The sequence below is a fragment of the Bos taurus genome, chromosome X (genome assembly GCF_002263795.3).
Source record: "Bos taurus isolate L1 Dominette 01449 registration number 42190680 breed Hereford chromosome X, ARS-UCD2.0, whole genome shotgun sequence".
Classification (NCBI taxonomy): domain Eukaryota; kingdom Metazoa; phylum Chordata; class Mammalia; order Artiodactyla; family Bovidae; genus Bos; species Bos taurus.
The window spans coordinates 74,156,216-74,172,285 of record NC_037357.1 but is presented as its reverse complement, the minus strand read 5'-3'; the positions used below and the strand labels follow the sequence as shown (position 1 = coordinate 74,172,285).

The window sequence follows — 16,070 nt, the reverse complement described above, 5'->3', positions numbered from 1 at the left end:
TTATTTCCAATATTCCGGGAGGTGGGTCATAGAGGATCCTGCTGTGATTTATGTCGGAAGGTGTTTTGCCTATGTTCTCCTCTAAGAGTTTTATAGTTTCTGGTCTTATGTTTAGATCTTTAATCCATTTTGAGTTTATTTTTGAAAATGAGTATAATACTCAAAGCAATCTATAGATTCAATGCAATCCCTATCAAGTTACCAATGGTATTTTTCACAGAGCTAGAATAAATAATTTCACAATTTGTATGGAAATACAAAAAACCTTGAATAGCCAAGAAATCTTGAGAAAGAAGAATGGAACTGAAGGAATCAACCTGCCTGACTTCAGGCTCTACTACAAAGCTACAGTCATCAAGACAGTATGGTACTGGCACAAAGACAGAAATAAAGATCAATGGAACAAAATAGAAAGCCCAGAGATAAATCCACGCACCTATGGACACCTTATCTTTGACAAAGGAGGCAAGAATATGCAATGGAGAAAGACAATCTCTTTAACAAGTGGTGCTGGGATAACTGGTCAACCACTTGTAAAAGAATGAAAATAAAGCACTTTCTAACACCATACACAAAAATAAACACAAATAATTCTTGTACATTTATTATTCCACATTTGTAAAAATACGTCTTTGGATAAATTCCTCAATGTAGAACTGCTGGATGAAAGGGTACATGCATTTATATTTATGCTAGACATTGCTTAAATAGATAATTCCATTTAAAATTCAACCATATTATATTGACTTTTGAGCTTCCCTGGTAAAGAATCTTCCTGCAATGCAGGAGACCCCCAGTTCGATTCCTGGGTAGGGAAGTTCCCCTGGAGAAGGGATAGGCTAACCACTCCAGTCAGTATTCTTGGGCTTCCCTGGTGGCTCAGATGGTAAAGAATCCACCTGCAATATGGGAAACCTGGGTTCGATCCCTGGGTTGGGAGGATCCTATGGAGGGAGGGCATGGCAACCCACTCCAGTATTCTTGCCTGGAGAATCCCCATGGACAGAGGAGCCATCAAAACTGTAGTCCATGGGGTCTCAAAGAGTCGGACATGACTGAGTGACTAAGAACACATACACATATTGACTTTACTATGTTCTTGATCTCCACAGCCAAGCAATAGAAAAAGACATAGTCTCAATTATAAAATTTCTGAGACCATGTAATATCTTATTAATCTCTGTAGGAGTCAAAGCTCTCTGCCCATTTTAGGTACTTGATAAACATTTGAGGAAGTTTAAAAAAGTGCCCATTGTGGGCTGCCATCAAAAAGTCTACAAACAATAAATGCTGGAGAGGGTGTGGAGAAAAGGGAACCCTCTTACACTGTTGGTGGGAATGAAAACTAGTACAGCCACTATGGAGAACAGTGTGGAGATTTCTTAAAAAAACTGGAAATAGAACTGCCATACAACCCAGCAATCCCACTGCTGGGCATACACACCAAGGACCAGAACTGAAAGAGACACATGTATCCCAATGTTCATTGAAGTACTGTTTACAATAGCTAGGATATGGAGGCAACTTAGATGTTCATTGGCAGACTAATGGATAAGCAAGTTGTGGTACACATACACAATGGACTATTACTCAGCTATAAAAAAGAATGCATTTGGGTCAGTTCTAATAAGGTGGATGAAACTGGAGCCTATTATACAGAGTGAAATAAGTCAGAAAGAAAAACACCAATACATTATATTAATGCATATATGTGGAATTTAGACAGATGGCAATGACGACCCTATATGCAAGACAGCAAAAGAGACATAGATGTAAAGAACAGACTTTTGGACTCTGTGGGAAAAGGCGAAGGTGGGATGATATGAGAGAATGGAATTGAAAGGTATATTACCATATGTAAAATAGATGACCAGTGCAAATTCAATGCATGAAGCAGGGCACACAAAGCTGGTGCTCTGGGAAAACCCAGAGGAATGGGGTGGGGAGGGAGGTGGGAGGGCGGTTCAGGATGGTGGGACACATGACATGTACACCCATGGTTGATTCATGTCAATGTATGGCAAAACTCACCACGATATTGTAAGGTAATTGGCCTCCATATAAAATAAATAAATGAATTTTTAAAAAAGTGCCCATTGTAGTCTGACAACTGACAATGAAATACTACTGAACTAAAAATACTAAGTAATTTTAGGGAATAATGCCCACACACTGTCAGAAGCCTTTACAATAGCAATTGTAGTAGATAATTAAGACTGGTTAAAATGTATAGAAACAAACAAGAGCAATGAAGTATTAATGAATATGAAGAGATACAAATTCATTAGACTAATAAGGCATTATTTACAAGACAGTCTAGAGAGCGTTCATGGTCAGGAGTGGTGGCTGAGAGGAGCTACCACACGTCCAGGGTCAGGAGTGGCAGCTGAGAGGAGCTACCCCATGTCCAGGGTCGGGAGCAGCAGCCGTGAGGAGATATCCAACGTCCAAGGTAAGGAGCAGCGGTTGCACTTTGCTAGAGCAGCTGTGAAGAGATACCCCATGTCCATGGTAAGAGAAACCCAAGTAAGACAGTAGGCTCTGAGAGAGGGCATCAGAGGGCAGATAGACTGAAACCACAATCACAGACAACTAGCCAATATAATCACATGGACCACAGCCTTGTCTAATTCAATGAAACTAAGCCATGCTGTGTGGAGACACCCAAGATAGATGGGTCATGGTGGAGAGGTCTGACAGAATGTGGTCCACCAGAGAAGGGAATGGAAAACCACTTCAGTATCCTTGCCTTGAGAATTCCATAAACAGTACGAAAAGGCAAAAAGATAGGGCACTGAAAGATGAACTCCCCAGGTCTGTAGGTGCCCAGTATGCTACTGGAGATCAGTGGAGAAATAACTCCAGAAAGAAGGAAGGGATGGAGCCAAAGCAAAAACCACACCCAGCTGTGGATGTGACTGGTGATAGAAATAAGGTCCGATGCTTACAGCATATTGCATAGGAACATTGAATGTTAGGTCCATGAATCAAGGTGAACTGGCAGTGGTCAAACAGGAGATGGCAAGAATGAACATTGACGTCCTAGGAATCAGCAAACTAAGATGGACTGGAATGGGTGAATTTAACTCAGATGACCATTATATCTACTACTGTGGGCAAGAACCCCTTAGAAGAAATGGAGTAGCCATCATAGTCAACAAAAGAGTCTGAAATGCAGTACTTGGATGCAATCTCAAAAACGACAGAATGATCTCTATTTGTTTCCAAGGCAAACCATTCAATATCACGGTAATCCAAGTCTATGCTCTGACCAGTAACGCTGAAGAAGCTGAAGTTAAACGGTTCTGTGAAGACCTACAAGACCTTTTAGAACTAACACCCCCAAAAGATGTCCTTTTCATTATAGGGGACTGGAATGCAAAAGTAGGAAGTCAAGAAACACCTGGAGTAACAGGGAAATTTGGCTTTGGAGTACAGAATGAAGCAGGGCAAAAGCGAATAGAGTTCTACCAAGAGAATGCACTGGTCATAGCAAACACCCTCTTCCAACAACACAAGAGAAGACTACACATGGACATCACCAGAGGGCCAACACCGAAATCAGATTGATTATATTCTTTGCAGCCAAATATGGAGATGCTCTATACAGTCAGCAAAAACAAGACTGGGAACTGACTGTGGCTCAGATCATGAACTCCTTATTGCCAACTTCAGACATAAATTGAAGAAAGTGGGGAAAACCACTACATCATTCAGGTATGACCTAAATTAAATCCCTTTTGATTATACAGTGGAAGTGAGAAATAGATTTAAGGGACTAGATCTGATAGACAGAATGCCTGATGAACTATGGACAGAGGTTGGTGACATTGTATAGGAGAAAGGGATCAAGACCATCCCCAAGAAGAAGAAATGCAAAAAAGCAAAATGGCTATCTGAGGAGGCCTTACAAGTAGCTGTGAAAAGAAGAAAAGTGAAAAGCAAATGAAAAAAGGAAAGCTATACCCATTTGAATGCAGAGTTCCAAAGAATAGCAAGGAGAGATAAGAAAGCCTTCCTCAGTGACGAGTGCAAAGAAACAGAACGGGAAAGACTAGAGATCACTTCAAGAAAATTAGAGATATCAAAGGAAAATTTCATGCAAAGATGGCCTCAATAAAGGACAGAAATTGTATGGACCTAACAGAAGCAGAAGATATTGAGAAGAGATGGCAAGAATACACAGAAGAACTGTACAAGAAAGATCTTCATGACCCAGATAATCACGATGGTGTGATCACTCACCTAGAGCCAGGCATCCTGGAATATCAAGTCAAGTGGGCCTTAGGAAGCATCACTATGAACAAAGCTAGCGGAGGTGATGGAATTCCAGTTGAGCTATTTAAAATCTTAAAAGATGATGCTGTGAAAGTTCTGCACTCAAAATGACAGCAAATTTGGAAAACTCAGCAGTGGCCACAGGACTGGAAAAGGTCAGTTTTCATTCCAATCCCAAAGAAAGACAATGCCAAAGAATGCTCAAACTACCACACAATTGCATTCATCTCACACGCTAGCAAAGTAATGCTCAAAATTCTCCAAGCCAGGCTTCAGCAATACGTGAACCGTGAACTTGCAGATGTCCAAGCTGGTTTTAGAAAAGGCAGAGGAACCAGAGATCAAATTGCCAACATCTGCTGGATCATTGAAAAAGCAAGAGAGTTCCAGAGAAACATCTATTTCTGCTTTATTGACTATGCCAAAGCCTTTGACTGTGTGGATCACAATAACTTGTGGAAAATTCTGAAAGAGGTGGGAATACCAGACCACCTGACCTGCCTCTTGAGAAACCTGTATCAGGTCAGGAAGCAACATTTAGAACTGGACATGGAACAACAGACTGGTTCCAAATAGGAAAAGGAGTATGTCAAGGCTGTATATTGTCACCGTGCTTATTTAACTTCTATGCAGAGTATATCACCGTGCATATTTAACTTCTATGCAGAGAAATGCTGGTCTGGATGAAGCACAAGCTGGAATCAAGATTACTGGGAGAAATATCAATAATCTCAGGTATGCAGATGACACCACCCCTATGGCAGAAAGTGAAGAGGAACTAAAGAGCCTCTTGATAAAAGTGAAAGAGGAGAGTGAAAAAATTGGCTTAAAGCTCAACATTCAGAAAACGAAGATCATGGCATCTGGTCCCATCACTTCATGGCAAATAGATGGGGAGACAGTGGAAACAGTGGCCGAATTTATTTTGGGGGGGCTCCAAAATCACTGCAGATGGTGATTGCATCCATAAAAGCTTACTCCTTGGAAGGAAGGTTATGATCAACCTAAACAACATATTAAAAAGCAGAGACATTTCTTTACCAACAAATGTCCGTCTAGTCAAGGCTATGGTACTTCCAGTGGTCATGTATGGATGTGAGAGTTGGACTAAAATGAAAGCTTAATGCAGAAGAATTGATACTTTTGAACTGTGGTGTTGGGTAAGACTCTTGAGAGTCCCTTGGACTGCAAGGAGGTCCAACCTGTCCATCCTAAAAGAGATAAATCCCTGGTGTTCATTGGAAGGACTGATGTTGAAGCTGAAACTCCAATACTTTGGCCACCTGATGCGAAGAGCTGACTCATTGGAAAAGACCCTGATGCTGGGAAAGATTGAGGGCTGGAGTAGAAGGGGGACGACAGAGGATGAGATGGTTGGATGGCATCTCAGACTCACAGGACATGAGTTTGGGTAAACTCCAGGAGTTGGTGATGGATAGGGAGGCCTGGAGTGCGGTGGTTCATGGGGTCACAAAGAGTTGGACATGACTGAGTGACTGAACTGAACTGAACTAGGTAGGTTTGGTTAAACATCACTGCAATTGCTTTTTAGCATTCGTGATAACAATAAAGTGAATAAATAAATGGTATTCTAGAAGTTCTCTTATCATACAGTAATGTAAAAAGAACTGTTAAATGGTGGCTTAGTGCTAAATACCAAAGAAAGCTACAGTAGTATACCTGAGACATGTAACCAGGAGGAAGATATATTGGTGGCAAAGTACCACTTGGCGACATCAAAGGTACATCAGCAGGTCCTAAAAGATAATTATTGTTAATAAAATTTTAAATAAGTTTAAAAAAATCCATTTAATTTTGCACAGTGAAAACTAGTTCCAAGTGTTAACAAGTCAGACATTTTGAAACTGTGTCTTGTTTACTTATGTAGGAGACTAGGTAGGAATGCAGATAAATCAATAAAAATTCATCACAAATGATGAAATATAACCAAGGCACATAACGGGGATTGGGTGAAATTTATATCATAAAAATTTTGGCCAAATACACAGCTAGTGTATTTACTTCCAGTATAATTGTTTTTTCACTTTGCAGGTGGCGCTAGTGGTAAAGAATCTGCCTTCCAATGTAGGAGACATGGGAGACACGGGTTTGATCCCTGGGTTGGGAAGATCCCATGGAGGAGGGCATGGCAATCCACTCCAGTAGTCTTGCCTGGAGAAACCCATGGACAGAAGAGCCTGGAGGACTACAGTCCATAGGGTAGCAAAGAGTTGGACATGACTGAAGGGACTTAGCACAAACACATAGTTGTCTTTTACTTCCCCATTTTACTCACCTATCATAGTTGTATGTTGAATAATAGAAGTTTTATTCTGTATCATAAAATATATTTTATAGTGATATTATATAAAAAACTTAAATCAATTTTCACATGAAGGCTTTTAACTAAATTAGCAAAGTGAAATAATTTGGGAGGAACAACATAACATAAAGGACCCAGTGCTACACAGTTCAGTTCAGTTCAGTCACTCAGTCGTGTCCTACTCTTTGTGACCCCATAATCGCAGCACGCCAGGCCTCCTTGTCCATCACCAACTCCCGGAGTTCACTCAGACTCACGTCTATCGAGTCAGTGATGCCATCCAGCCATCTCATCTTCTGTCGTCCCCCTTTCCTCCTGCCCCCAATCCCTCCCAGCATCAGAGTCTTTTCCAATGAGTCAACTCTTTGCATGAGGTGGCCAAAGTATTGGAGTTTCAGCTTTAGCATCATTCCTTCCAAAGAAATCCCAGGGCTGATCTCCTTCAGAATGGACTGGTTGGATCTCCTTGCAGTCCAAGGGACTCTCAAGAGTCTTCTCCAACACCACAGTTCAAAAGCATCAATTCTTCGGTGCTCAGCCTTCTTCACAGTCCAACTCTCACATCCATACATGACCACTGGGAAAACCATAGCCTTGACTATGATTGGCAAAGTAATGTCTCTACTTTTCAATATGCTATCTAGGTTGGTCATAACTTTTCTTCCAAGGAGTAAGCGTCTTTTAATTTCATGGCTGCAGCCACCATCTGCAGTGATTTCAGAGCCCCCAAAATAAAGTCTGACACTGTTTCCACTGTTTCCCCATCTATTTCCCATGAAGTGATGGGACCAGATGCCATGATCTTCGTTTTATGAATGTTGAGCTTTAAGCCAACTTTTTCACTCTCCTCTTTCACTTTCATCAAGAGGCTTTTTAGTTCCTCTTCACTTTCTGCCATAAGGGTCGTGTCATCTGCATATCTGAGGTTATTGATATTTCTCCTGGAAATCTTGATTCCAACTTGTGACAGTATGCAGCCTTGACATACTCCTTTTCCTATTTGGAACCAGTCTGTTGTTCCATGTCCAGTTCTGAGTGTTGCTTCCTGACCTGCATACAGGCTTCTCAAGAGGCAGGTCAGGGGGTCTGGTATTCCCATCTCTTTCAGAATTTTCCACAGTTTATTGTGGTTCACACAGTCAAAGGCTTTGAGTAGTTCCAAAATCTGGACTTTTTCAAATGTAATTCTTCAATTAATTGTTAATTTTTATAAGTACTTTACATGAAGGTCTGTAGTAGCACTAGAAAGATGAGTCCTGGTTGCTCTGTTGATATTATGCTCCTATGAGGAGTATATAAACTTAAGAGCACTCAATATGGCTCAAACAAGAAAGGATATTAGGGGATTAGATTACTAGTAAAATCACCTCACACTAATATTTAAATTCACCTCTATTTGATATCAAACAACATACATACTTTTACTGACCTTGAATATTTTGAATGCTCCCATCGTTGGACTTGATGGTGAGGATCTCCCCAGGGTTAACGTGCACCAGTATAATCTAGAAATAAATCATTCTTTAATGGCATATTTTCTATTAATCTATGAAAAAATCATCATTATCTTTTTGAAAAAAAATATTCAAAATCACTAATTGGGGTCTCAAAATTCTCAAGGAGTAGAGTACAACTAGGCACTAAGTAAGAGCAGGTCCTCCCTCACCCAAGTAAAACTTAATATAATAGGATCATAGGAAATAGGTTTATTGAGATGGAGGACGCAAATTCCATCCCTCAAAAAAAAAAAAAATTCTGCAAAAATATAAAAAACAGAAAACTAAACTTATCTGAAGGAAAAATTCAGACATACTTGTTGTACCCAGTACTGAGGACAAGAAGGCCATCTGGTATATCTCTTGGGATGAGTCATCATTTGTGAATAATTAGTAGTACACGGTGTTCCAACAGTGGTATCCAGATAACTCTCCATCTAGTAAAAAGTAATTTTAATTTTAATAAGGTCATTTTTATACTGGCTGCTTTTGACATGTCAAAGTGATAAGCTAGAAGTACAATATTTGCTCATTTTTTTAAGCTCTGAAGAAAAACAGAGACCTTTTCACATTCAGTTCAGTTCAGTTCAGTTCAGTCACTCAGTCGCGTCCAACTCTCTGCAACCCCTCTGGACTGCAGCATGCCAGGCCTCCCTGTCCATCACCAACTCCCAGAGTTTACTCAAACTCATGTTCATTGGGTCAGTGATCCAACCATCTTATCCTCTGTCATCCCCCTCTCCTCCCACCTTTAATCTTTCCCGCATCAGGGTCTTTTCCAGTGAGTCAGTTCTTCCAATCACGTGGCCAAAGTCAGGTGGTCTGGTATTCCCATCTCTTTCAGAATTTTCCACTGTTTATTGTGATCCCCACAAAGGCTTTGGCATAGTCAATAAAGTGGAAATAGATGTTTTTCAGGAGCTGTCTTTCTTTTTTGGTCCAGCGGATGTTGGCAATTTGATCTCTGGTTCCTCTGCCTTTTCTAAAACCAACTTGAACGTCTGGAAGTTCACCGTTCACAGTATTTCTGAAGCCTGGCTTGGAGAATTTTGAGCATTAATTTGCTAGTGTGTGAGATGAGTGAATTTGTGTGGTAGTTTGAGCATACTTTGGCATTGCCTTTCTTTGGGATTGGAATGAAAACTGACCTTTTCCAGTCCTGTGGCTACTGCTGAGTTTCCCAAATTTGCTGACATATTGAGTCAGCACTTTCATAGCATCATCTTTTAGGATTTGAAATAGCTCAACTAGAATTCCATCACCTCCACTAGCTTTGTTCATAGTGATGCTTCCTAAGGCCCACTTGACTTCACATTCCAGGATACCTGCCTCTAGGTGAGTGATCACAGCATCGTGATTATCTGGGTCATGAAGATCTTTCTTGTACAGTTCTTCTGTGTATTCTTGCCATCTCTTCTCAATATCTTCTGCTTCTGTTAGGTCTCTACCATTTCTGTCCTTTATTGAGCCCATCTTTGCATGAAATGTTCCCTTGTTATCTCTAAGTTTCTTGAAGAGATCTCTAGTCTTTCCCATTCTATTGTTTTCCTTTATTTCTTTGCACTGGTCACCAAAGAAGGCTTTCTTATCTCCCCTTGCTATTCTTTGGAACTCTGCATTCAAATGGGTATAGCTTTCCTTTCCTCCTTTGCTTTTCACTTCTCTTCTTTTCACAGCTATTTGTAAGGCCTCCTCAGATAGCCATTTTGCTTTTTTGCATTTCTTCTTCTTGGGGATGGTCTTGATCCCTGTCTCCTGTACAGTGTCACGAACCTCTGTCCATAGTTCATCAGGCACTCTATCAGACCTAGTCCTTTAAATCTATTTCTTACTTCACTGTATAATCAAAAGGGATTTGATTTAGGTCATACCTGAATGGTGTAGTGGTTTTTCCCTACTGTCTTAAATTTAAGTCTGAAATTATATTACATATGTAGATGACTTTTCTTCAGTAGATTATCTTAAATGGGTGAATCCTAAATCTGAATCACACCCTCTTTCTTTCTGGAGACCAAGTCTGTGGGTAGATGTCACTGTTGCTCAAAATGATACTTTTAAATATTAGCAAGTTGAACTTACAGCTATGAATGACTATGAAGGAAGTTGAATCTGCTTTAGAGTCATATTTAAAATCATTCAACAGAACAAGCTCTGGGTCGTATAACTTTAAGACACATTGCCAGGACTTCTGAGCCTACCAATAAAGGCTACAAAAGAATCTAAATCCACACAAAAGGAGGTAATGTGGGACCTAAGGTAGTGTTAAATATCACTCAAGCAATGTTAAGAAGAAGATAAGTAGATGTTGATAAAAAGACTAAAAACTTGCAAAGTAAGTGACCAGTCATTAAAAGTGACACAGTTTTTCTAAATAAAAGCTAATACTGAATTCAATAAAAATTTGAACAGTTTTAATGAAAAAAAAAAAAAAAAGGCAAAACTACCCTTACCTGATGTATAGGATCTCCGTTGATCAGTGGAGTTAAAAGAGGCATTTCAGTAAGAGTAGATGCAAGCCCATGTTCAGTCATGTCTAAAAAGTTTGGCTTTCACAAAAAGTGATGTTTCTAAAAAGGGAGCGAAAACTTAGATTAATCAAATTAAATCACAGTGATTTTAAATGACAAAACCTGATAAAATATTCCTAGGAAAATCCATCATATAATTTTTCTCTCCAGAAATGTTTACTTAACTGAAATTGTTTTATGGCAACATTTCAAAATAATTATTTGTTTTCATAAATGAAAGAATAGAATGTTAAGAGTAGAGCTTTGAGTGTTCACTCTTCACTCATTAAATAAAGATAGCTGCATTTTACAGTGTGAAGAATGATTTAAACAAGTTATTGGTCATTTGGTTCACTCAGATCAAGTTCAGTTAATTTCCAATCTATGATAACTGCCAAATAAGACTTCATATTGCTTAGAAGGCTTTAAAAATTAACTAGATACCTTTTAAAATGATAGGACCATAGATATTTATCTTAACTGTTTCAGATACTAAAATCAAGTATCTTAAACATGGCTCAAAGCTTTAAATCCAAACCTTTAAACTTAGAATACTTTCCAGGTTCAAATACTTCATGTGTAGATGGAACCAAGTGATAAAATATGGTGTAGCAGTCCAGATCCTTGGGTCCATATACACCTGGACAAAAATCAGAAAGAAAAATATGATGTTTTTGAAGGTGGAGAAAGAGGATACTCAAGAAGAAACCTCTTGGAGCTAGGCAAGTTCTCCAAATGAAGTGTATTGCTGTGGTTCTACATCTCCGTGGTAACTACTGATGCAAAAGAATTTTCACTATGTCATAATTCTAGTCACTGCTTACATCATTTCCTTACCAAGTTTTTCTTTCTTCTTCTTTTTTTTTTTTAATGCAGTCTTTGGAGACTTTTTGCTTGTGAATATAGCTTTCCAAAAATGAAAGATTTAAAGAAGTATGGAATGCATCTAGCAGGAAAATGCATATATTCTCTTAGTTTAGGATTATAAGAAATACTTACAAACTTAAAGTTTTAAATACTACTCAACTGTGAAAAGCCACTTAGACTGAACTGAACTGATGGAGATAAATGTCTTGGTAATGAATCAGGAAGAAAGAGGGAGGACGAGATAACCGCCCTCCCCACTGGAAATCAGGCGGTCCCAATTACAGAACCAGAATGGGACTACAACACAGCTAAAGGAAGATGGGATCAGAGTCATTTTGTCAGATGTATTCTTGAAGGACTCAGGCAGGCACGTGCTAAGCCTTTCAGTTCAGTTCAGTCGCTCAGTCGTGTCTGACTCTTTGCGACCCCATGAATTGCAGCACGCCAGGCCTCCCTGTCCATCACCAACTCCCGGAGGTCACACAAACTCATGTCCATCGAGTCAGTGATGCCATCCAGACATCTCATCCTCTGTAGTCCCCTTCTCCTCCCGCCCCCAATCCCTCCCAGCATCAGAGTCTTTTCCAATGAGTCAACTCTTCACATGAGGTGACCAAAGTATTGGAGTTTCAGCTTTAGCCTCAGTCTTTCCAATGAACACCCAGGACTGATTTCCTTTAGAATGCACTGGTTGGATCTCCTTGCAGTCCAAGGGACTCTCAAGAGTCTTCTCCAACACCACAGTTCAAAAGCATCAATTCTTCGGTGCTCAGCTTTCTTCACAGTCCAACTCTCACATCTATACATGACCACTGGAAAAACCATAGCCTTGATTAGACGGACCTTTGTTGGCAAAGTAATGTCTCTGTTTTTGAATATGCTGTTTAGGTTGGTCATAACTTTCCTTCCAAGGAGTAAGCATCTTTTAATTTTATCTCTGCAATCACCATCTGCAGGAATTTTGGAGCCCAGAAAAATAAAGTCTGACACTGTTTCCACTGTTTCCCCATCTATTTCCCATGAAGTGATGGGACCAGATGCCATGATCTTCGTTTTCTGAATGTTGAACTTTAAGCCAACTTTTTCACTCTCCACTTTCACTTTCATCAAGAGGCTTTTTAGTTCCTCTTCACTTTCTGCCATAAGGGTGGTGTCGTCTGCATACCTGAGGTTATTGATATTTCTCCCAGCAATCTTGATTCCAGCTTGTGCTTCTTCCAGCCCAGCGTTTCTCCTGATGTACTCTGCATATAAGTTAAATAAACAGGGTGACAATATACAGCCTTGACGTACTCCTTTTCCTATTTGGAACCAGTCTGTTGTTCCATGTCCAGTTCTAACTGTTGCTTCCCAACCTGCGTATAGGTTTCTCAAGAGGCAGATCAGGTGGTCTGGTACTTCCATCTCTTTCAGATTTTTCCACAGTTTATTGTGATCCACACAGTCAAAGGCTTTGGTATAGTCAATGAAGCAGAAATAGATGTTTTTCTGGAACTCTCTTGCTTTTTTGATGATCCAGCAGATGTTGGCAATTTGATCTCTGGTTCCTCTGCCTTTTCTAAAACCAGCTTGAACATCAGGAAGTTCACGGTTCCCATATTGTTGAAGCCTGGCTTGGAGAATTTTGAGCATTACTTTACTAGCGTGTGAGATGAGTGCAACTGTGTGGTAGTTTGAGCTTTCTTTGGCATTGCCTTTCTTTGGGATTGGAATGAAAACTGACCTTTTCCACTCCTGTGGCCACTGCTGTCTTTCCCAAATTGCTGTCCTATTGAGTGCAGCACTTTCACAGCATCATCTTTCAGGATTTGAAATAGCTGAACTGGAATTCCATCACCTTCAGTAGCTTTGTTTGTAGTGATGCTTTCTAAGGCCCACTTGACTTCACATTCCACTATGGCAAATTGACAAACATAGAACAGGAGGAAAAGGAAGCTCCTGGTAATTCCTAGATAGACTGAGAGAAGCCCTTCTCAGATTCCCTGAAACTGATTCCAAAAGTGAAGAGGAAAAAGAGATCTTAAAAGATAGATTTCTCACTTAGTCCACTCCAGATATCCACCGTAAGCTCTTAAAACAGGCGTATGGACCAAATCAGTCTTTAGATACTCCGTTACAACTGGCTCAGACAATATATTATCATAGGGAATATAAGAAAAAGAAAAAAAGACAAAGAAACAGGTAGAAGCCTTCACAATGGCTGTGAAAACCATTCTTAAACAGCCTGAAAAAAAAGCCCAGTGGGACCCAGGTAAGAAGAGATGGGCTTGCTATTACTGTAGAAAGGAGGGACACCTCAAGCGGGATTGCCCTCAGGCATCCAAGCCGCCCCCGGCTCCATGTCCGGTCTGTAAAGGACCACACTAGAAGAGACTGCCCCCAGAGGCGTAGGTCTCCGGGGTGGGACTCTCAAAACAATCAGGACTGAAGGTGCCCGGGGGTCCACAAACAAGCTCCCATCCTAATTACACCCGAGGAACCTCGAGTATTAATAACTGTGGGGGGCCAATCCATCAATTTCCTTTTAGATACTGGGGCAACTTACTCTGTGCTTACTGAAGCCCCTGGCCCACTTTCTTCCTGATCCGCTTCCGTAATGAGACTGTCTAGATGAGCCAAAAGATATTTTTTCAGTTATTCTTTAAGTTGTAACTGAGATTCTGTGCTATTTTCACACGAGTTTCTGATTGCACCAGAGTCTCCCTCACCCCTTTTGGGGAGGGATATACTGAACAAGGTCCATGCCTCTGTTTTCATGAATATGGAGCCCTCCCTTTCTCTCCCTTTAATTGAACAAAATGTAAATCCTAGAGTGTGGGCTGATGAAAGATCTGTGGGTCGAACACCAAATGCTATTCCTGAAGTTGTCAAGCTCAAAGACCCAAACTTATTTCCACGTAAGAAACAGTATTCACTAAAACCTGAGATTAGAAAAGAGTTTAAACCCATCATCAAAAATTTAAAGGAACAGAGACTATTAATTCCCTTTAACAGTCCATCCAACACTCCTATTTTAGATATAAAAAAATCAAATGATAAATACAGACTAGTTCAAGATTTACAAATAATACATGAGGCTGTAGTTCCTTTACACCCTATAGTGCCTAGTCCTTATACTCTATTGTCTAAAATTCCTGAACGAGCTAAAATATATCTCAGTAATTGATTTGAAAGATGTCTTCTATTCAGTGCCTTTGGCGGAAAAAAGTAAATTTCTACTTGCCTTTAAAGACCCTACACAGCCAGCTTCTGTTAACCTGGACAGTTTTGCCCCAGAGATTTCATGACAGTTCTCACATATTTGGACAAACTTGTCACGAGATCTACCAAACTTTAATAATTGTGAAATAGTGGTGTTACGATATGTAGATGATATTCTGCTCTGTGCTGAGACAGAAAAAACTTATTCATGAGCCTCAAAAGATTTCTTAAACTTTCTGACAGGCTGCGGTTACAGGACATCAAGAGAAAAGGCTCAGCTTTGTCAATAATCTGTTAGATATCTGGGCCTAATCATATCAAAAGAGACTGGGGCCATAGGCTCTGAGAAAATTAAACCTAAACTAAATCATCCCCTACCTATGACTTTAAGACAACTGAGAAGATTTTTGGGAATCACAGACTACTGTCACATTTAGATTCCGGGTTATGGGGAACTTGCCCAGCCTTTATATAAACTTATAGCTGAGACTCAGCAGGCCCAAACCGACAAACTGGTTTGGTCTCCAGATACTCAAAAGGCTTTTAAGGTTCTTCAGACTGCTCTCCTACAAGCTCCCACTTTGAGCTTGGCCACAGGGTCAAAATTTAATTTGTTTGTCACTGAAAGAAAAGGTATGGCCTTAGGAATTTTGACACAACCCCGAGGGCCTCACCAGCAACCTATTGCTTATCTAAGTAGAGAATTAGATATAATTTCACGTGGGTGGCCCCACTGCCTAAGAGTAATTGGGGCAGCGGCCCTATTAGCACCTGAAGCTTTAAAAATAATTAATGGACGAAACCTTACTGTACTGACTTCTCGTGATGTGAGTGGAATCTTAAACTCTAAGGTTAATATTTGGATGAGAGACAGTCGGATTCTTATATCAGTCATTGTTGTTAGAAGGACCAGTAACTAAGCTTAAAGTTTGTGGAAATTTAAATCCTGCCACTTTCCTTCCTGAGAAGGAAAATGAAATACCCAATCACGATTGTTCCCAATTTCTAACTTTAAACTATGCAGCTCAGGAAGATCTAAAGAATACTCCATTAGACAATCCTGACATGGAAATATTTACAGATGGCAGTTCTTTTGTTCGGGATGGAAAGTGTAAAGCAGTTTATGCTGTGGTGACTGCTGAACAGGTTTTAGAAGCAAAATCTCTCCCCTAGGGAACCAGTGCTCTCAGTTAGCAGAGCTTGTGTCTCTGACCCGAGCTCTAGAGTTAAGCAAAGGGCAGCAAATGACACTGACTCTAAGTATGCTTATTTAACTTTACATGCTCATGCTGCAATATGGAAATAAAGACAGTTTAAAATAGCAACAGGAGAACCTATTAAGCATTTCAGAGAGATGAGAGACTTTTAACGGCTATATATTGTCCTAAAGAAGTAGCT

At 40.0% G+C, this 16,070-nt stretch overlaps 1 protein-coding gene across 1 annotated transcript in view; it reads right to left on the bottom strand.

Moving 5' to 3' along the window:
- LOC519208 (fibronectin type III domain containing protein 3C1) overlaps window positions 1-10,660 on the bottom strand; it is a 66,754-nt gene extending 56,094 nt beyond the window's left edge. The window contains exons 1-4 of the mRNA XM_024988398.2: window positions 10,548-10,660; window positions 8,415-8,534; window positions 8,031-8,106; window positions 5,959-6,035 (exon numbers count right to left, since the gene is read on the bottom strand). Of these exons, the coding sequence (XP_024844166.1) occupies window positions 5,959-6,035; window positions 8,031-8,106; window positions 8,415-8,534; window positions 10,548-10,628 (354 nt within the window). The 5' untranslated portion in view covers window positions 10,629-10,660. The remainder of the gene's footprint in view (window positions 1-5,958; window positions 6,036-8,030; window positions 8,107-8,414; window positions 8,535-10,547) is intronic.
- Window positions 10,661-16,070: the final 5,410 nt, after the last annotated feature.